Here is a 21544-nt window from a genome sequence, read left to right as displayed (position 1 = left end):
CAATTGCCTGCACTTGGCCCATATCCCTCTATACCCATCTTACCCATGTAACTGTCCAAATGCTTTTTAAAAGACAAAATTGTACCCACCTCTACTACTGCCTCTGGCAGCTCGTTCCAGACACTCACCACCCTTTGAGTGAAAATATTGCCCCTCTGGACCCTTTTGTATCTCTCCCCTCTCACCTTAAATCTATGCCCCCTCGTTATAGACTCCCCTACCTTTGGGAAAAGATTTTGACTATCCACCTTATCTATGCCCCTCATTATTTTATAGACTTCTATAAGATCACCCCTAAACCTCCTACTCTCCAGGGAAAAAAGTCTCAGTCTATCCAACCTCTCCCTATAAGTCAAACCATCAAATCCCGGTAGCATCCTAGTAAATCTTTTCTGCACTCTTTCTAGTTTAATAATATCCTTTCTATAATAGGGTGACCAGAACTGTACACAGTATTCCAAGTGTGGCCTTACTATTGTCTTGTACAACTTTACTAAGACATCCCAACTCCTGTATTCAATGTTCTGACCAATGAAACCAAGCATGCTGAATGCCTTCTTCACCACCCTATCCACCTGTGACTCCACTTTCATGGAGCTTTGAACCTGTACTCCTAGATCTCTTTGTTCTATAACTCTCCCCAACACCCTACCATTAACGGAGTAGGTCCTGGCCCGATTCGATCTACCAAAATGCATCACCTTACATTTATCTAAATTAAACTCCATCTGCCATTCATCGGCCCACTGGCCCAATTTATCAAGATCCCGTTGCAGTTTTAATGCCGTGCGTTGTACCTTTAGCAATTCTTTAAAAGATGCAGTTAGCGTGTGCAAAACTAGTAATAGGTTTAAGTACTGTACGTTTCCAGGTTACACACTAATAGCATCACGACATGGCAAGTAAGTTTTTAAAAAAGTACATTTAACAGGAAATCTATTTCAGTTCACGGAAGTCTTTTTAAAAAAAAAACCAATCAATGTGACGGTCTAAGGCTCAAAGCCCAGGTCAACAAGGTTGGAAAAAGGAGAGATGATGTTCAGATAAATGAAGTAGTAGTAGTGGTCAGGTAAAGCCAAGTTTGGGTTTTAAATGCTTGAAAATTGTAGGAGGAAAGGTGATGGGAGGCAAGAAGCTGCACAAGAATAGAAAGTAGCTAAGGTAGAAAAGCAAGAGGCAAAGGATTGGCCCATTTAATCTGGACTGAGCAAAAAAGTATGTGCAATCAAATACATTAAAAAAAGAATAGTGGAAAATCATACAAAAAAAAGTGAGCAAATCCAAAAGCACTACAACTTGCATTTATTTAGCGCCTTTAATGTAGAAAAATATCCCAAGATATTTCAGAGCTGGAATCAAATTGAAAAAGTGCTAAACTCAACACGTAAACAGTGCTCAGCTTGCTTGAAAAGCACAAGTAGTACATTTAAAAAGTATCTGGCTAAATAATAGGCTTATAAAGGACTAGATTAATCCCAGATTTGAGTACTACTGAGTGATATTAGATTGAGCTAGTATTTGTGACCCAGTTACATCTAGATGTTACAGTACCCTAGCCAGCCACTTTGCAGGCCAAATGCCGATTGGAGTTATTTTTTTTTTAAATACACATTAGCTGCATTACAAACCTCCAACACAAAGTCTGGAAGCTTATAATTGAATTTCAAAGCCAATTGCTATTAGGCTAAGCTAGTGTTCTAAATCCAATTGCCCCTCCCCTTTGAAGCGTTACATTTTAGAGACAGGTAGAAACCTCAATTTTAACCCGCACCCCGACTGGCAAGAAAGGGTTGGGCGAGGGGTTGAACACTTGAGAAATCCCACCTCCAATCACCCATAGTCATGGCAGCGATTCAGGCCCTCGCGTAGGATCCCCACTAAAAGCAGGTTGGGGTGTACGCAGATGCAAAAGTCAAGTTCAAGGATGTCATCGGCGTCGCAACGCAACATTAACATCAAGGCATGGGAAGTGTGTCACTTTTGGCAGTGGAAACATGGCGGGAGGAGCCGACTGGCCAGTTGAGGCCAAGTTAAGTTTTATAAACTTCTCTGAACTCTGAGGTGCAGGAGTGGTTCCCCCAAGCCCCTCAAGGAGCCCTTGGGCCTCCCCATCTCCCTCTGATTGGGCAACATAGAGTAATCCCCAGCCCTCCCCAATCCTGAATGTGATGTGAGGAAATCTCCAGCCCTCCACGATCCCTAATGCGATGCAAGGAAATCCCCAGCCCTCCCTAATTCCTAACGCAAGGGAATTCTAGCCCTCCCGATCCCATCACGATTGCCCTGGAAACCCCTCCTCTCACTGACTGCCAGGGACCGTTCCTGCTACCAGCCTAACATGCACCCCATCCCTGTAAAAAAGGCCAGAGAGTGAGACACAGACAATGGAATATGATTATTAATTCACTCACATCCAGCCTAAATCAGAAATGTTAGTGACTTAACTGTCTGTGGGAAAACTGGATTATAGCCTTAAATGTTGTTTTTTTTTTAAAACAGATTTTCAAATTTTCTCTGGTCTTAAAAATAATCTGAGACTTCACTTCAAAATTAAAATTCTATATGCATGTAGTTTACCACAAGCAGGACAGCCTATGAGAAGCAATGTGAACGCAACAGAGTAGAATTTTTTGTTGTTGTTGAAGATAAAGTGTAGTTTCACTTTTGTAAAAATTCAATGGGGCTGGATATCTGGAGCTTGAACAGTTAATCTTAAAGCCAAGAGGAAAAAAAAAATCAGGATTTGTGACCTCATGTTTCTTAAAGCTCTCAGTATTGTAAAGTGCACTATATCTTCGAAAATGTAATTTTGGACAGAGTACTGCGCCGTCTGGGTAACCACAACTTAAGGGGCCATCCTAAAGGCTGCAAAGGGGAGAACAATGAGGCTGACCCCATGTCAGAAGAACTGATGAACAGCTTGATTAGCTACAGTTACAGCTTTTCAGCCTCAAAAGAGATTTGAAAAGGACCATTAAAAAAAGTATTGAATCTACTTAATGGAATAAAGAAAGTAAATTCAGATATGCTATTACAGAAAGACAAGGACATTTGTCTCGCAAATCTCCCAGCACTGGCATAAATAGCAGAGGAGGAGGAGGAGGAAAAGATCTTTAATGGATCTTGCCCTCAAACTCTGGTCTTACTTATTTGAGGACAAACTACAAGCAGCATGCAGAAGACGCTCATAATTGGCAATAGTCAATACATTGGGATTGTGTAGGAATGGTACTATAATTGTTATACTGTCATCTAAATATAACGTACTTACGATTCAAACCAATGTCATGAAACGTGAGTATGACTGGCCGACTTCCTTTAGTCGTCCCTTGCACTGCGATGCGGATAACACCAAATGGAGTTTCAAGATCATGTTCCTGTGGAAGAGATCAGCATTTGTTGATATCTGCAGTCAGTCATCACACACAATCTATGGACACTGGAAAAGTATGTACAATAGCAAAATTTAATAAAATCAAAATTGAGATTGAGAGTTTCAAATTGTCCAAAAATCAAGTACCTGTGTCCTGCAGGAAAAAGGGGAGGGAAGAGAAGACAGATTGCTACATTTAACTGGGTTGCAAGAGATCCATCTAAGGTGACAACTCCAACACAAGCTTTTGCAGTAGTTTCACAACTGCTTCAAAACATGAATGCAATGTAAAATGTGCAGAAGGTGGTAATCACAAGCTGAAGGTAAATTAATTTACTAATTGTGCAGGGAAATGTATACAAGTTGCTTAGGTCAGCTTGGCTCAGTTGCTAGCACTCTTGCCACAGAGACAGAAGTTGAGGATTCAAGCTCTGGATCACACAGACTGGAGCACAGAACTTAGGCCAACACTACAGTGCAGTAGCAATGGAATGCTGCATTGTCAGATATGCTGAATGAGACATTAAACTGAGGTCCCATCTGCCTCTATTCTGGTAGATGTTTGAAGATCACATGGCATTATTCAAAGAGAAGCAGACAGTTCCTCCAGTGTTCTGACCAACTATTTTCCCTCAATCCCAACTAGAATCCAGATCAACTAGTCAATCAGCTCATTGCTATTTCTGTTATGTTGTGCGCAATGATGCCTTATTAGCCTTTCAAGTTATTACACCACATAGTTCACGTGAAGAATTATGACATGCAAGTGAAAAGTACCTCACCCCGCCAAATGGTTTCTACAACAACAGGCCCAATCCCCAAAAGGCAGTTGAGCAAAAACTTCATTAGGTCAAAAAGAGACAATTAAAATTTACATTATTAAACCCTGCCCAACTGCATTCAAGACATCTCAAAAAAAGAGAACTGATGCCACAATATTCAGTCTATGCCCATATCCAGTTATAAGCTGTAACACCCTTTCACATGCATGAAAAAAGACAATCATACATTTCAAGAGAGATCTTAGGATGAAGATTTAAATGAATCTCCAGAAATATTGCTGGGCAAATACAGTATGGTGTAGAACAAAAGTTCCCAGCAGCAATCTCTAGCCACCTCAGCCAGATGTTAGCACAATATTACAGGTAACCTCAGCATTGCATACTAGGAAGGTAGAAGCAAATAAAAAAAAGTGATGGTGGGGTGAGGGATGAATCAAGGATTCCTTATTGCTACCTACTAGAGCTACTGGAAGTGCCCGTTTAGATACCAGGTGAGAGGCTAATGCGACTTTCTTTAGCCAAAAAGCTCACTAGATACTCAATGATCAGGTTGGCATATAAAGAATGTCCATTTGGGTGAGATATTGTAAAGTCACCGTAACCCATGGAAGCACACCACAGTGTAAGTCATGCTTTTAGGACACAAGGACGAGAGAAATAAAAATTAGGTTAAAAAGATTTAGAAAATTTAAACATTCCCATTGTAATTTTTTGTACGTGGGAAATGATCATGTTCAGAAAAGATACATATTTTGTTTCCCAGGGAATTTAATTTCTCTTTCGCCAGTGCACTTATACATTCTGGCAGATAGTGTAGTACTGAAGTGCACTATCACAACCACGAGGTGAAGAGAACAATTTTGTGGTTAGTAATCATTAATTCAGATCACACGAATGATTGATTTCATCAGAAGCAATGAAACATCATCACCACCCCCACCACAAAAATAAACGACTAGGACAGTGTAGCAGTGACTGTCAGACTCCACACAGAGGCTACCCAACACCTGCCCGAAACCATCACTTTCCATGGCCCTGCGTGCTACATATATACATAGTTTTAACATTAGTTATTTCTTCAGTTTTCCAGAGTTTAAAAAAAAGATACAAATCAAGTGCTTCATAAACAACAGGTTACCAAGACCAGTGCTGGCTCAGCAATGAAGCTGTTGAGAGATTATCACATTTCTTTTCTGTTGTGAACTTCAACTCTATAAGGGTAAATGAAATCTCTACTGCTCCACAATGTTACCATCTTACAATATGATCAATATCCAGCAAAGCTAACTTAAATGTAAAAAAATGTGTCTTGATCAACTTCATCAAACCCTTTCATAAATAAATCTCTACCAACACAAAGTCATCTCTCCCTTAGATATCCAATATTAGGCATTAACTTTATGGCTCTTTATATTTAAGACTTCCAGAAAAAAAAAGGTCCCTCAAAAAAGGCTGCTGGATAACTCAAACAGTGAGTGGGAATTTAAGGCAAACATCTGGAAATGGACAAATAATTGACTGAACAAAAAGCAACTATTTACAATATATATCAATGACTTGGATGAAGGAACAGTGTCTCGTGGCCAAATTTGCTGATGATACAAAGATTAGGTGGAAAAGCAAGTTGTGATGAGGACACAAAGGGCTCGATATTAGCAGGGCAGCGGGTTCTCAGCCGGTGGCGGGGGGGTCGACTGGGAGCATGGGTAACGCGCCCGGTGAAATCAGTGTGCTCCGCACGGAATCGCAGGCTAATTGGAGTCACTTACCTGTGCTTCCGGGTTTCCTGCTGGTAAGCTGCGCGGCGGGCGGACTGCGCATGCGCAGCATAGGCTGTCAGCAGGAGGAGCCCTATTTAAAGGGGCAGTCCACCAATGCTCCTCCTGCAGCAAACAACCAATGCTGAACCATGGAGCAGGCCAAAGGGAAGGCTGCCCCAAGATTTTCAGACTCCTCACTCCAGCTGCTGCTGGATGGGGTGAGGAGGGAAATCTTTTTCCCGTCTGATGGGAGGAAGTGCCCTCCCTCCACCACGAAGAAGGCCTGGCTGGAGGTGGCCGAGGAGGTCACCAGCTGCGGCAATGTACCACGAGATACCCTCCTGTACTTATGCCACCATTCCCCTAATGCAGGAGTTGGACTCCTCCATCCTCTGCACGATTGTGGAGAGTGCGCGTGGCACCTGTTCCAGTACCTCAGCAATGTGCTGCTGCCCCTCAATGACTCTCCTTTTCATGGCTGGCCCCCAGGGTTCAGCATCTGGGTCCAGCTGAGCAGAGCCTAGAGAATAGTGCTCCATAGGAAGAGATTTAATGACCTAACCAGGTCAGGCAAAGTGAGTATACTTATGCATTCTCCCACACTCCATCTTCCACATCACCTCCACCACCACACAACCCCTTCTGCACTGCCACCACAACGCTCTCACATTATCCTCACATCTACTCAACTATCATCCTCACCTTGCCAGCACGTACTCACTGCCCGTCCCCATTCAAACACTACTACGCAACCCAATCCTCATACAATATCATGGCTATGTTGCACACACACCCTCCCATGCATCTCCCTCACGCTCAACCCCACCCACACCAATGCATGCAGCGGCTCACCATGCAACCATCACTCAATCACGCCTCTGTGTTTTGCCTTGATAGGAGAAGAGATGCTACAACGCCCGGGAGAGGGCACGGACCGGAGGGGGCCCGCCACACCAGGTGGTCCTAACGGACGCGGAGCAGCAGGCATTGGACATCAGCCGCACGCTGGAGTGCCTGTCCGTGGTGGATGCCGAGGCTGGGATTGCACAGAAAGCTAACACTCAGCACTCATGATAGCGAATGATCTTAGCATCACTTGGCATCTGCAGCACCTCAACATATGTCCACATGCCTAATATTGCTCTCTGTTCTCTTGCAAGGCCATCTGTGAGCGCCGTGACCGTGGCGGGTGATTCCTCAGAGGACCTGCCGGCCTCTGAGGGTCCATCGGCACATCTGAGCCAGCCATCCACCAGCACAGATACATACACCTCGGTGGGTCCCTGTCCTCACTTAGTTGGGCTTGCACATGGTAAGTCACCACGCACATGTGAGCACGAGCAGACCCTGGTGGCGGCGCAGCCGTGGAGAGTCCGCGTCGGTGGGAGCACTATTCTCCAGGCTCTGCTCAGCTGGACCCAGATGCTGAACCCTGGGGGCCAGCCATGAAAAAGAGAGTCATTGAGGGGCAGCAGCACATTGCTGAGGTACTGGAACAGGTGCCACGCGCACTCTCCACAATCGTGCAGAGGATGGAGGAGTCCAACTCCTGCATTAGGGGAATGGTGGCAGGAGGGTATCTCCGAGATAGTGTCGTAGGGACGTGAAGGCATCTCTGAGATAGTGTCGCGGGTAGGTGCGGGAACGTCTGCGGTGAAGGAAAGGCTAGCCTCCCTCGAGCGTCAAGCACGGCTCAACAATGAGTCCATTCAGGCCCTGACAACGACCGTTCGGATTCAGGGTAAGCAACATTCTGCCGCCTTGAACAGGCTGACAGATACTTCACAGATACTTCCAAGGCCTCACACAAGTCCTCCAAACTGCCGTCCAGCAGGGTGGAAGGAGTGATGTGGACCTGGGCCACGAGAGGGATGATGGTGAAAGGGGACATGGAAGTGGAGACGCCACTCAAAGCACTCCCACGTCTCACCCGTTGCCCCCCTCTCAACCAGTACCTGCAATGCTGCCCCCTCTCCAGGTGGCCGAGTCTGCCCCTGCACAGGTGCAGGTGGAGCAGTCTTTGGAGGGGCCCTCACGGACACCCAAACCCAGAGAGCGTCGGCCCAAAGTATCTCATCGGTCAGGGCATGGACAAGAGCAACCTGCCACTACCTCTGCTGAAGCCACAGGGGTAGCACCACGTAGGGGTCCCTAAGGCGAAGGTTTTGTGAGCACAAAAGGGAATGCACAAGGGTGTCTGACGATTTGTCATGTTTTTCATTTATATTTGTTTTCTTTCACATGCACAATAAATATTATCACCACTACTGCCATGTCTTGCCCATTCTTGACTGGCTTGTGGAATAGGTCCCTGTCTTGGGGTTCACCATGAACACGCACACTTGATGCCACCCACTGTGTCACTGCAGAGTGGGTGTAGGTGTATTTGCAGGGCTCTTTTGTGCAGAAGACGGAGACGTCGGCGATGTCCCCGGTGGCGCCCTGGAAGGATGCGGAGAAGTTGAAGTTGTTGAGGGCAGTGGTGACTTTGACAGCGACAGGTAAGAAGATAGTGCTCGGGCCAGCCAGGAGCAGCTCGGCCTGAAAGAGGCTGCAGATGTCCACGACTACATGTCGAGTGACTCTCAGCCTCCATGTGCACTGCTGCTCAGAGAGGTCCAGGAAGCTGAGCCTCGGTCTGTAGCCCCTGTGGCAACCTCAGAGATGCGTTGCCCTCTGCAACGCATCTCTCTGAGGTTGCCCTCCCTCCTGCTGTGCAGGTGGATGTGTCACAGCACTGTGTTGTGGAGCTCCATGTGTCAGAGGTAGACTCCGGGGAGGTCATGACTGCAGCTACGGTGGTCCCCATCCGGAGGTTTGAGGGGGTCCACAAGGTAGGTAAATGTGTCTGGACAACGGGATAAGTGTGCAAGTCTATGCATTTGATTGTTAGGAGGAGGATGGTGGAGGCCAAACTTTGTCCATAGTAAGAGTGGGCTCCTGCAATGAGTAAGGTTCTCTCTCCTCTTCCTCTTTTCTCCTCCCCCACCAGCTGTCAAATGGACCTTTGCAGCTGCCACAGGCTGATGGCTGCAACACATGCATTTGAACTGGGAGTGTTTCCCCCAGTACAGGAAACAGTCTCAGTTAATTTCAAAATCCCATCCCTCCTAAAATATCAGGTCAATAAATAACCTGAAGTACCTGTTAAGTACTTAAGTGGCACCCCGCTGGCTTTAATTGCCAGCAGGAGTCCCACATGCAGAGGCTGCGTGTGCATGTCACGCGTCACTGGGGAACCCGGAAGTGGGCGGGTTGGAGCCAGGCTCCAGAGCAGCCCCGGGAATCCTGGATTTTCGCAGCCCCCCCCCAAACAAATGCACCCGACTACGGGTGCAAAAAGCGAGCCCAAAGTGGTCTACAAAGGGATATTGACAGGTTAAGTGAATGGGCAAAAATTTGGCAGATGGAATATAATGTGGGAAAATGTGAAGTCATCCACTTTGGGAGGAAAAATAAAAAAGCAAAATATTATTTGAATGGAGAAATACTACAAAATGCTGCAGTAGAGGGATCTGGGTGTCCTTGTACATGAAACACAAGAAGTCAACATACAGGTACAGTAGGTAATCCGGAAGGCAAACGGAATATTGGCCTTTATTTCTAGGGGGATGGAGTATAAAAACAGGGAAGTCATGCTACAATTGTACAGTTCTGGTGCCCTTATTTAAGGAATGACATACTTGCATTGGAGACAGTTCAGAGAAGGTTCACTAGGTTGATTCCTGGTATGCAAGGGTTGTCTTATGAGGAAAGATTGAACAGGTTGGGTCTATGCTCATTGGCGTTTAGAAGAATGAGAGGAGATCTTATTGAAACATACAAGATTCTGAGGGGACTCGACAGGGTAGATGCTGAGAGGATGTTACCCCTCATGGGGGAAATCTAAAACTAGGGGGCATAGTCTGAGAATAAGGGGTCGCCCGTTTAAGACAGAAATGAGGGGGAATTTCTTCTCCCAGAGGGTCGTGAATCTGGAATTCTTTACGCCAAAAAGCTGTGGAGGCTGAGTCATTGAATACATTCAAGGCCGAGTTGGACACATTTTTGATCAGCAAGGGAGTCAAAGGATATGGGGAAAAGGTAGGAAAGTGGAGTTGAGGTAAAAGTCAGATCAGCCATGATCTCATTAAATGGCAGAGCAGGTTCAAGGGGCCAAATGGTCTCCTCTCTCGCTTATGGTCTAATAGGTGCTTGAGTGAGGTTGGAAGTACTAAATGAAGCAGCCAAGGGCTCGATGCTGGGACCTCAGACATTTCTAAATTTAGATCAACAACCTAGACTCAAACTTGCCAAATTTAGAGATAATACCAAAGTAGAAAAGGTTGGTTCAGGAGGAAACCACCACAGGGACATAAAGGAGACATCGGTAAATGGGCAAAACAGTGCAAATAAAAATTTAATGCAGATACAAAAGTCTATGGCACAACATAGTGGGGGGGGGGGGGTGGAAATTGCATACAAGCAATGCAGAAATACCTAGGACAATGAGGGAGTTCTGGAGAAGTTAGTAGATTTAGCATTAATATATCAAGGCACTGTAGAGCAGCAATTAAGACAAATGCTGAATTATAGTGCCAAAATTAGAGAGAGTACAGGTCTGAGGATGAGGAGGTTGAGCTAAATCATCTTCATTGTGTACTGGTTAGATCACACCAAAACTGGACACTAGTCTGGATGATCTAGACAAGAAATATTCAAGCCCTGAATGCTATTTAGAGAAGAGTCATGAGGTTGACCCCCCCAGCATCCAAAGACTGAGCCATGAAGATAGATTATAGGAACTGGGGTTCATTAAGTTCAAAAGTCAGCAACAGTTAAAGGGGTGGTGGGGGAAATGTTCTAGAAGCATCTACATTATTTAACATTTTGTTCACCTACAGTAGAACAGAAGAGGGTTAGTTATGGGTTCAAAATAATGAAGGGCAAAACTGTAGAAATTCAAAAGCTTAATCTTTTTGGAAAGATGAGCTAAGGTGAACCAACGGCTGTGTCATTCATAGTTACCTGGTGATCTTATTGCCCTATCCTTGCTGCAGAAAGCCCAGTCAAGGGGCACAATATAATTTCCATTGTATGTGACTAGTACTGCACACAAGGGGCTGGAACATGCTTCGACCGCACATCCTGCGCACAAACACTGCGAAAATACTTACCTCGTGGTCTCCAACGTCCACTTGCACCCTCTTCAAGTTTTTTTTTTAAAAATTCAGCGCTGTGAAATCAGTACAGGTTCCTTTGTATCAATAGAGACTGTGGGAATGGAAGTCATGCCCACAAGCAGGCAAGTGGAGATCATTCAAAGTAAACTTCCCAAGTCAGTATAAATAAAAATTTAACATATTATAAAAAGCCAAGCAAATGATTTAATGAAACTTACAGAAGTACATTTTTTTAATTTTAATATTTTTAATGATCAAAAAAATGCCATTACACATTTTTAAAATTTATTTTGTTGTTTCAGTCATTAACAGCCATCATGCTTCTAAAACGTAGTGTAGAGCTGGTATTTTCCAGCATATGTTTTGGTGGCGTAAGTATCTTCGTTCCAGCTGGGCAAGTTTACGAATGTTGAATGATTTTATTGATTGTACTGCTGCGTGGCCCTTTATTTCGGACCTGTCAAACCGCCAGCGAACCAATGCGAGCAAGTTCACGATTTCAGGGTTTCAGTGCGTATTCACGAACTTGCTCCCTGTCTTCACTAGTAGAGAGGACGCCATTGATGAATGGCATCCTTGGGTGAGTAATTTCTGGGCCAATACTTATAGACAAGGCTTATAAAAAAGGTACAAAGTCTCCTCAATTTGTATTTTGCTCTTGTGCTAATTCAATCTGATACCATTTGATTTTTTTTGCTACAACCAGGCACTGCACTAACTTCAACCTGGAAGTAGGTACTGACAATTGTATTTCAGGTTTCTCTTATTTTGGAATGCCAGCACCAAATGCCTCTCAGCTTAAGGGTTAGCAGACTATCCATTCCCAAACCTCTGCAAATGGCACAATGATTGTTGTTAGGTATGAGTGTAACTTGTTTTAATGTGTCTAAGACTACATAGCCACAGTCCTTTATTTAAAAAACACAGGAATACTTCAAATTGCAATCAGTGTTTATCCCTTTATGCTGCATTTACTTTAGTGTTGCAGCTTGACCTCAGCAGCAGCCCTGTAAAAAGGTGCTACTGCGCATAGTTGATTTTTGGAAATGGACAGATTCCACAATATCTGGAGACAATACTTATAGAACCACTTCTACTTGGCATCGTTCTATATAATGTGAACTTGTCATAATTTAAAGAATTCCTTCCTTTCTAAAGTTAATGCCCATCATTTCAGTACATTTCTGGTTTAGAATATTTGTTTAAGTTGCATCACTGATATTGAAACTAGCTAGGGTACTGGGATTGGAATGGAATAGCATTAAATGATGCATGCTGCATTAATCAGCTCACAATTTCAAACTCTAAGCTAGTTTCACTGATGAGGTCACCAGCATTCACCATTTAAAAAAAAAATCAAAAGGCACATACCTAATTTTGTAACCATTTATATAAAAGGATACAAGGAGAAGGTTCATGAAGAGTCCCCCTTTTTAAAATGACTGCTTTTATTTTTTCAAATAATACTAGTTTTAGCAAGCCCATCAGTCCCAAACATCAGGAAAGTAGAAAATTATTCCATAAGTATATTTTTTTGGGGAGAAAGAAGAAACAAATAGTTTAGACTGAAGGAGCATCAAAAATCTTAAAATCTAAATACTCAAGTCCCAGCTATATACACAAGTTCTCCCTGCATCTTTAGTGACACCAGCTTTACAAGCCTTAAACACTGCTCCACTGTCCTGTATAATGCAAATAGCAGTACTTCAGCTGTTCAATATGGTCACCTATGTTAGCACGAGTTTATACTGGCCATAAGAGGGACGGACGGGAAATCATCTAGGGTTTCCAGTCCTGAGCTCCATCCAGTGATCCATTCTTGTGACGAAACGTTAGGGCTTGGCTGCAAAGCCTTCAGTGGTCAAATAGCCTGCTGATACTCAGTGTAGGCTCACATGAATAGTCACTTGGGGAAAGTACTGACTAGAAGCCAAGGTCCATGGAACCAGATCATAACAAAAGGTGGGGGAAGAAAGGCAAACCTCACCTTCTGCCCTACAGTCATGCAAGTTACTGATATATTCAACATTAGTCTGTTTTTTTTCCAAAAAAATCATGCTTGCTGTGTAACAATCAGCAAATTTCAAAGCTTTTATCTGCTTTTGATTGAAGATACTATATACAGATTTAAAAGTGAAAATTTACCTTAGCGTCAGGTGCTTGGAAGCTTCTGGCATTTGCCTGTTGTAAAAGAAAAATGTAGAATTCATGAGACAAGTAACCGAGCTCCTTGATGTAGCATGTAACTGGGCTATTAGATCCAATGGTCCTAGATTCGACTCCTGGTCTGTGTTGGCTATCTGCTGTAATTGATGATTCTGCATCTGACTGTCAAAAAGGTTTTCCATGGCTCTGTGTTCTCTCCCACTCATTCTTCATATCAGCAATTTCTCCACTCATCATCCAACCTTATCTACTCTTTTGCTGATGATTCCACGCTGCATTATATCAACTTCCTTCAGATTGCATGCCTGCAGTGCTCCTAACAGCCATTCCTTTCGTGATGCACCGCTATAATACTATAGTTTGACCACATTCATATTCAATGGAGCAATACAAATCTTGTTTCTTTCAATTCTTACCTTTGATGACTCCACTTTAAGTGTTTCATTTATCAACATTCTTGGCCTTGCCATTTCCTTTATCCTTAAATGGAATTCCTAGAATGCCTCCATTCCTAAAGCTCTAAGAAGCCTTTCCTCTCCTCAGCTTTATCTCTTGGGGAAAAAAAAGCAGGGTCTAGCAGCAGTTTGAAAACTGTTCCTGTATCTGGAAATGCTCTTCTAGCACTCCAGGACAAGGATACAAAAAATGAAAGCTAGTTTTCTGATCCATTTCCTTCTTCTCTCAATCTTTCTGGTCTTACCATTTTATCATCAGTGCTCCTCTGAAGTTTCTACATTCTTGAGCTCTAATTGCATTGCTCTATATGATCTTCATTATCCTTAGTGTTGAAATTGCACATTCTATAACTTTCATCCCCCCCAGGTCATCAAAACTATAGAACACCTTTCCTACTCCAATTTTTCTCCCTCTTATTGTTCAGATCTTTTAAACCCAAAGGCTGATATCACCTAACAATTACTTCTTGATTGATATCATCTCCTTTTCAACTTGTGGTGTCTTCCATTTCAGGCCTTTGCAATTCTTCAATATGCTGTCCCAATCTTTGAGAGTGTTTTATATATCCTAAATCCATCCACTGTCTCAAATGGATGAAGTACTTTCATACAGAAAGCCTATAGATACAACACTTCGAAAATCATCTGGACTTTCTAAATGGAAAAACATGAATCATACACTTCAGAACTTCTAGTCACAAAGTATATGAACATGCAGCATAGAGTAAAAAGGGTAATTCAGAAATGGGAAATTCCATCTGCTTAACAAAGTTTTTTTTTAAAAATCGAAAAAAAAGTACCTGATCAGCTTTGTGTTTCCCTCCCCCCACCCCCCCAGCTTTGTGTTTCCCTCCTCCCCCCCCTTCAGACAGACACTCAGTTTTTCCTCTATATGAGCCTTTATTTCCTGTTACACCTCTTCCCTACCACACTAATTTCCTGGTTGCACCAAAATGGTGCAATTTATTTCTTTTTATATTTAAGTTTGTTGAGTGAGACTGTGATTAGGTAAGTTAAGTCATATTTGCTAAGTAATACTGAAAAACTTCCAGCATTGCTGGAATGCTACCACACAGGACGTAAAGTTATAAAACAAGTCAGAATCCATGCGATAGATTCCCATTAAAAAAGGCAAAAGGCTTTACTTGGGGCATCTTGCAAGATCATGCCCGCTCAGGATACAAGGAGGTCTACAGTCAACATCAGTTGAGTGGTCTTAAGGTTAGCCTTTGCAGCTATCCCACAAGGTAAAATGCAAATACAGTGCATTAACTGGGACAGAGTAGAAGATTAAATAGCAGCACTGTACTAAGAAACAAAAACTTGATTTGTTTGCCAAAGACCAATGACATGGCCTGAACCAGGAGGTTCAAAGTTAAAATATTATGTTTTATATCTTGTACTGAAACTGCAGGAAATACAGTTAGTAATCCTAGCCAACACTAACTGGGCAAGAACTATGGAATGCAAGTGAACAACTATCCCACCCAATGGATCCAGTATCTCAGGTTTTAAATATTACTCCAGGTGCATAGTTTTTTTTTCCTGGGATGTGTTACCCAAATCTTGTAATACTATAGCACGAAAGCTCACAATACCATGTCATTACCAGTTTTAGCATTTATAGTGAAAGAAACATGACACTGGTGAAAGGCTAATAAAAAAAGTGAAAGACAGAAACCTGCTGATAGAACAAATCAAATTGAAGACCAAGGGGAGGATTTAATCCCTACTTGCCTAGTGGAAACTGGGCAGATGGGCAGTTAAAATGCCCTGGATTACTTACCCGCCGGAAAGCTGCCCAGATCCAGCTGACTGCTATTTTCACTCAGGCTTCTGGACAAGTGGCTAGGCCACCCACCCAAAGGCAGCGGTATCTTCTTTAAATATGCAGATCAGGGATCAATGATGTAATCAGGCCCCAATTGCCATTTTAACTCCAGCCTGACCGGGGTAGCTGCCACAGCTTTCTTGAAAATCTTCCACACTCCCCCACCCTACAACCATGAGGCCAGAAGAGTTTAGGCCTCCCATACCCTTCCACGAAGCTCCCCGGAAACTCCTTTTCTACACTTACCCGAGGATCAGCAGGTGGCCTTTGGATGCCTGCTGTTAGAGGATGCAGCCGCTTGCTTCCTGTTGCGGGCAGGAAGTATTATGTTAATAAGGCCAGGGAGTGAAAATAACTCAGGTCTTTTTCTGCTTCAGTGGGATAGTTTCTAACTTGTTCCACTGCGCAAAGTTAATATTGGGGTGCAGGCAATAGCACAATATGGCAGTGCCCAATCACATTGTAAAGGGTAGGATATGAGTTTTTGCTTACGATCCCTCACATTGAGCTCCTGATCTCAGGAGTGCTGCCTCTATTGGAGGTCAAAGTGGGACCAGCCATGTACCTACTAGGGAGAATGGAAAATTTGGTGAAGTTATCTAGAGATGCTCATGCAACTTTTATCAAGAATGGCATAGCACCAAGTTGCCTATTCAGCAAGGGATGGTAACAGATTCCAGAATGGAGAAAAAATATGGTCACCTAAAAACGAAAATCAAGATGCCATCTTTGGACTGTGCTAAAACTAGATTAGAGCAACTGAAATTGAAAATTTTGCAAAGGGCTATTTAACTGCAGGTTGTTGCTGTGGTATCCACTTTACGTGACTGGAACTGATATTTTGCAGTCCAATAGTCCTCTGAAGTAGAAGCACACTCCACTTCAAGTACTCTTCAATGTATAGCATTCTACTTTCTGGGGAATGGAAAACATAGCAGTCTCCTTACCCAAGAAAAGGATATATTTGCCATAGAGGTAGTTCAGTGGAGGTTCACCACACTGCTTCCTGGGATGGCAGGACTGTTTTATGAGGAGATTGGGTCGATTCGGCCTGTATTTACTCGAGTTTAGAAGAATGAGAGGTGATCTCATTGAAATGTATAAAATTCTGACAGGGCTAGTCAGACTGTGCAGGGAGGATGTTTCCCCTGGCTGTGGGGTCCAGAACGAGGAGACACAATCTCAGGATATGGGGTAGGATATTTTAGGACAGAGATGAGGAGAAATTTCTTCAGAGGGTGGTGAACCTGTGGCATTCTCTACCACAGAAGGCTGTGGAGGCCAAGTCACTGAATATATTTAAAGGAGTAGATAGATTTCTAGACACAAAAGGCATCAAGGGGTATGGAGAGAGTGGGAATAGGGTATTGAGATAAAGGATCAGCTATGATCATATTGAATGGCTAAGCGGGCTCGAAGGGCCAAATGACTTACTCCTGCTCCTATTTTCTATGTTTCTAATAAGCTTAGCCTCTTAAAAGTTAGTCAAGCAGAAGATGAAAGGTTTGCAGAGGTCTATGCCTGGCATAGAGTGACCTCCAGTTATGGTAATTAGGCAAGTATTTAAGTTTAGTTAGCATAGTACTTGCTATCTACCACTTGTATAATTACAAAGCTTTAAAGACCTCTGGACAAATCACCACACTAGCTTCTTTCAATTTTGATTTCTAAAATCAAATATTGGGACTTTTCAGGTTCCAATGTCACTTCTCAACTCCGAATCATATCTCCTCATACCACAGGCTTCATCTAGAGAAGATGCAGAAAAGAACTAAGTTCCATAAAGTTGAGGGAAGGGAAGAAAACTGATCTCAGATTTCACCTGCATTTGAAAAGAGGCCCAACTCACCACTCCTCCCCCCCTTTGTATGGCAATAAGAATACTGAGCGTCTGGTTAATTACTTGCATCAGCTTCAAGAGGAATTCACTTGCACATTGTACAGGACATTACAGTCTTATAGTTTTAATCACAATGAAAGCCAAGCTGGTTTGTTTATACAAAATAGCTATCAAAACATTTAAAAAAAGGAGGCCACATACTGCTTGGATAACAAGAATCTAAATGGGGTAGCGAAGCAAAGATCTCAGAGTACTGATACACAATCACTAAATGCAGCGACGCAGGTTAATAAGCACTGGGGTTCATTTCTAGAGGGACAGAATTGAAAAGCAGAGAAGTTATGTTAACTTGTATAGGACCTTGGTTAGACCACACTTGGACCAGAACTGTGCAGAATACTCCATATTAAAAAAGGATACAGAAGAATTGGAGAAGGTGCAAAAAGATTCACAGGGATATCCTCAGTTCTGGTATCATCCTGATCAGGAAAGGATGAGACTTCCCCCTCTAGAAAAAAGGCTCAGAGGTGACCCGATGGAAGTCTATGAAAATGGAAGGGTTTGCTAGGGTAGACTTAGAGAAAATGTTTCCCCTTGTGGGAGAGACAAAAACTAGAGGTCACTAATAATCCAATAGGGAGTCGAGGAGAAACTTCTTTACTCAAGAGTGGTAAGAATGTGGAACACGTTATAAGAAGTAGCTGAGGCAAATAGCATGGATGCGTTTAAAGGGAAGCTAGATAAGCACACGAGGGAGAAAGGAATGGAAGGATATGCTGATAGGGTTAGATGAAGTAGGGAGAGGGAGGTTCGTGTGCAGCATTAACGCCGGCATTGACCAGTTGGGCCGAATGGCCTGTTTCTGTGCTGTAGATTCGATATAACTCAATGTAAAGGCTTGCTTACCACCTCAGAGACCGCCCCACTCTCCACTAGTAGTTTTCGGACTTCTGAGAGGGTGATGTCTTGTAGCTCCTGAGCCATAGTGCACTTTGTAGGATAGCTACAAAAGAACAAAATGAGTATCACTAAGAATTAACCACAAGGATGACAATTACTAAAATAGAAATTAGAAAATCTCCCCTCCTATTTCTACAACATTTCCATCCCTGATTAAATCCACTTTTAAATACCCTTCATGAAGTTGCAAGTTAGTGACGAAACCACCAGTGTAAACCTATTGAACTAGAAACTCATTGCAAAATCTTTCACAACCTTGTGTTGTTGACCTTTGCTCCTTACTTCTAGATGCTATAATTGTCCACGAGCTTTAGGCAAAAACAGTACAATGTGGGTTACTTTACAAATTAAAATTTCAGTCAATAAATTCAGCTGCTCTTTGTTGGAGACAGATTAAAAGAAGCTTCAGTTTAAGTCTGGCTCATTGCCATAAACTGGCAATGATTTCAATAACTGAAAAAGCTAGTACCAAAAAGGAGCAGTGTGTCAAATTATTATAATAGAATGGACTGATTCAGAAAAACAAGATATTGACTTCACATGACAGTCTCCTATCCAAACAAAAATCCAAATTATTTCTGCCACCAGTATTCTGTGCTAGATGGTCATTAGCTTCTGGGTCAATCAGAATAATAAATTATCATTCTGAATAAGTTAACAGAAGAATTCTTAGGAATAGGGAAAGGCCACTAGGCTCAACAAACCTGCCTTCTTCCCCTTCCCCCCCCCCCACCATCAATCCCACCTTCCCATAAAATGGATCTTCAAACTAGGAAATAGTAGAAACTGAGACTAAAACGTTAGTCAAAGAGGTGGGTTTTAAAAGGAGGGTCTTAAGGAGAAGGCAGACAGCTTTAGGGAGGAAAATTCCAGAGAGTGGAGCCTAGACAGCTGAAGCCACGACTGCCAATGGTAGGGCGAAGGGAGGGGGATGCACAACAGGTCTGAGCTGAAGGAACAGAGTTCCAGGTTAGAGAGATCAGCAGCAGCAAAGCCATTAAAGGATTTAAACACAAGAGTTTTAAGTTGGTTGACCAGGAACCACTCCAAGCCTGCTATCCACCAAATCTGAAATCTCAACTGTCCTGCTGTAAGTGAGTACAGTACCACTGAGGGGGGCCAGACATTTTCTCACAGCAAGGATGCAGAAAAATATGAGCGCTACATTCTCACCTACTCTTACAATAGTCAGCTCAAGTGGTGGAGGCAGCTTGCTCATCCTCTCATTTAGGCATGATGAGGAATAAAAAAAACATTTTATCCTCAAAATTAGAATCAAGAAACAGTACAGAAGGAAGCCATTCAGCTCATCATCATTCCTGTGCCAGCTCTTGGCAGAGCTATTCATTCAATTAGTCCCACTTCCCTGCTTTATCCCCCCCATAATCCTGTAAATTTATCCAATTCCCATTTGTAAGTTACTATTGAATCTGCTTCCACCACCCTTTCAGGCAGTGCATTCCAGATCACCACAACTCGCTGCGTAAATTCACCCCCCCCCCACCCCACCAACACTCATATCGCCTCAGGTTCTTTTGCCAATCACTTTAATAATGACCCTTCTGCCACTGGAAACAGTTTCTCCTTATTTACTTGATCAAAATCCTTCATGATTCTGAAGGAGTCTATCAAACCTGCTCTTAACCTTCTCTGTTCTAAGGAGAACAACCCAAGCTTCTCCACATAACTGAAGTCCTTTATTCCTGGCACCATTCTAGCAAATCTCTTCTGCACCTTCTCTAAGGCCTTGACACTCCTTCCTAAAAAAGGTACCCAGAATTGAGCACAATACTCCAGCTGAGGCCTAACCAGTGTTTTATAAAAGGTTTAGCATAATTTCCTTGCTTTTGAACTCTTATGCTTCTATTAATATAGCCAAGGATTCCATTTTTTTTTAAAAAGCCTTCTGAACTTGTCCTGCCACCTTCAAAGATTTGTGTACATACACCCGCAGGTCTCTGTTCCTGCACCCCCTTTAAAATGGTACCATTTAGTTTATATTGCCTCTCCTCATTTTTCCTACTAAAATGTATCACTTCACACTTCTCTGCATTAAACTTCACCTGCTATGTGTCTGCCCATTTCACCAGTCTGTCACTATCCTCCTTAGTGTTTACTACATTTCCAAGTTTTGCATCATCTACAATCTTTGAAATTATGCTCTGTATACCCAAGTCCATATCAATAATATTAAAAAAAGAGCAGTGGTCCTAATATCAACTCCTGGGGAACACCACTGTATACTTCTCCAGTCTGAAAAACAACTGTTCACCACTACTCTGCTTTGTCCCTTAGCCAATTTCATATCCACACTGCCACTATCCCTTTAATCCCATGGGCTTCAATTTTACTACTAAGTAGGTACTTGTGGTACTTTATCAAATGCCTTTTGAAAGTCCATATACACAGGAACCGCACCACCCTCATCAATCCTCTCAGTTACTTCAAAGAACTCAAATCAAGTTAGTCAAACACGATTTGCCTTTAACAAATCCATACTGACTTTCATGGATTAGCCCATACTTTTCCAAGTGGCAATTAATTTTGTCCCAGATAATTGTCTCAGTTTCCCCACCACTGACGTTAGGCTCACTGGCTTGTCATTGCCAAGTTTATCCCGCTCTATTTGGAATGGGGCTGTAACATTTGCAATCCTCTGGCACCACTCCCATATCCAAGGATTGGAAGATTGTGGCCAGAGCATCAAATTAAAACAGGTGAAGTCAGAAAGTTTACGTATTTAATGCGACTTAAAATCCAATGAAATACTTCATGATTATCACAAAGAATTTTGGTTAAACATTTTAGGTGGGGTTATATCCAGTTGCACACATCAGAGCCAAAAAGTTCCTCATTTATTTTTTGCTCCGTGAAAACCAAGTGGCACTTGTCAGTTGATTAACTACTCCCAACCACAAAATATTTTTAACAAACAAGATAAGGAAAAATAAACTAGGCCAGTAGGTGGAGCAGCCAGCTTTGTTGTGATGCAAACAAGCAACTTCAGTACCCAATGGTCTGGGAAGTCTTGCGAAGCTTCGAATCATCCTTTTGTCCCAAAACCCCTGCACATGGCATCTACTGCAACAACCAACAGTTATGGTTATTTTTCCTGCCACTGTAGAACAAAGTGAAATAAATTACAGAACAGATAATTTACTGAAGCATAGGACAGTGGAGCTACTAGTTAAGTGCTGTAGTGTGAACTTCTGTTC

General features: G+C 42.8%; 1 protein-coding gene across 4 annotated transcripts in view; it reads right to left on the bottom strand.

The window, feature by feature from the left end:
• LOC137311437 (protein NDRG1-like) overlaps window positions 1-21544 on the bottom strand; it is a 73916-nt gene that overhangs the window by 28019 nt on the left and 24353 nt on the right. For 3 of the 4 annotated variants that reach the window (XM_067978651.1, XM_067978650.1, XM_067978654.1), the window contains exons 2-4: window positions 18276-18372; window positions 13223-13258; window positions 3272-3377 (exon numbers count right to left, since the gene is read on the bottom strand). In XM_067978651.1, coding sequence (XP_067834752.1) covers window positions 3272-3377; window positions 13223-13258; window positions 18276-18353 — 220 coding nt within the window. In that variant the 5' untranslated portion in view covers window positions 18354-18372. The remainder of the gene's footprint in view (window positions 1-3271; window positions 3378-13222; window positions 13259-18275; window positions 18373-21544) is intronic. The other variant, XM_067978659.1, reaches the window with a different exon arrangement.

Source organism: Heptranchias perlo, chromosome 3, assembly GCF_035084215.1.
Source record: "Heptranchias perlo isolate sHepPer1 chromosome 3, sHepPer1.hap1, whole genome shotgun sequence".
Lineage (NCBI taxonomy): Eukaryota > Metazoa > Chordata > Chondrichthyes > Hexanchiformes > Hexanchidae > Heptranchias > Heptranchias perlo.
The sequence above is the reverse complement of the archived record's forward strand: the minus strand, read 5'-3'. Positions and strand labels throughout refer to the sequence as shown.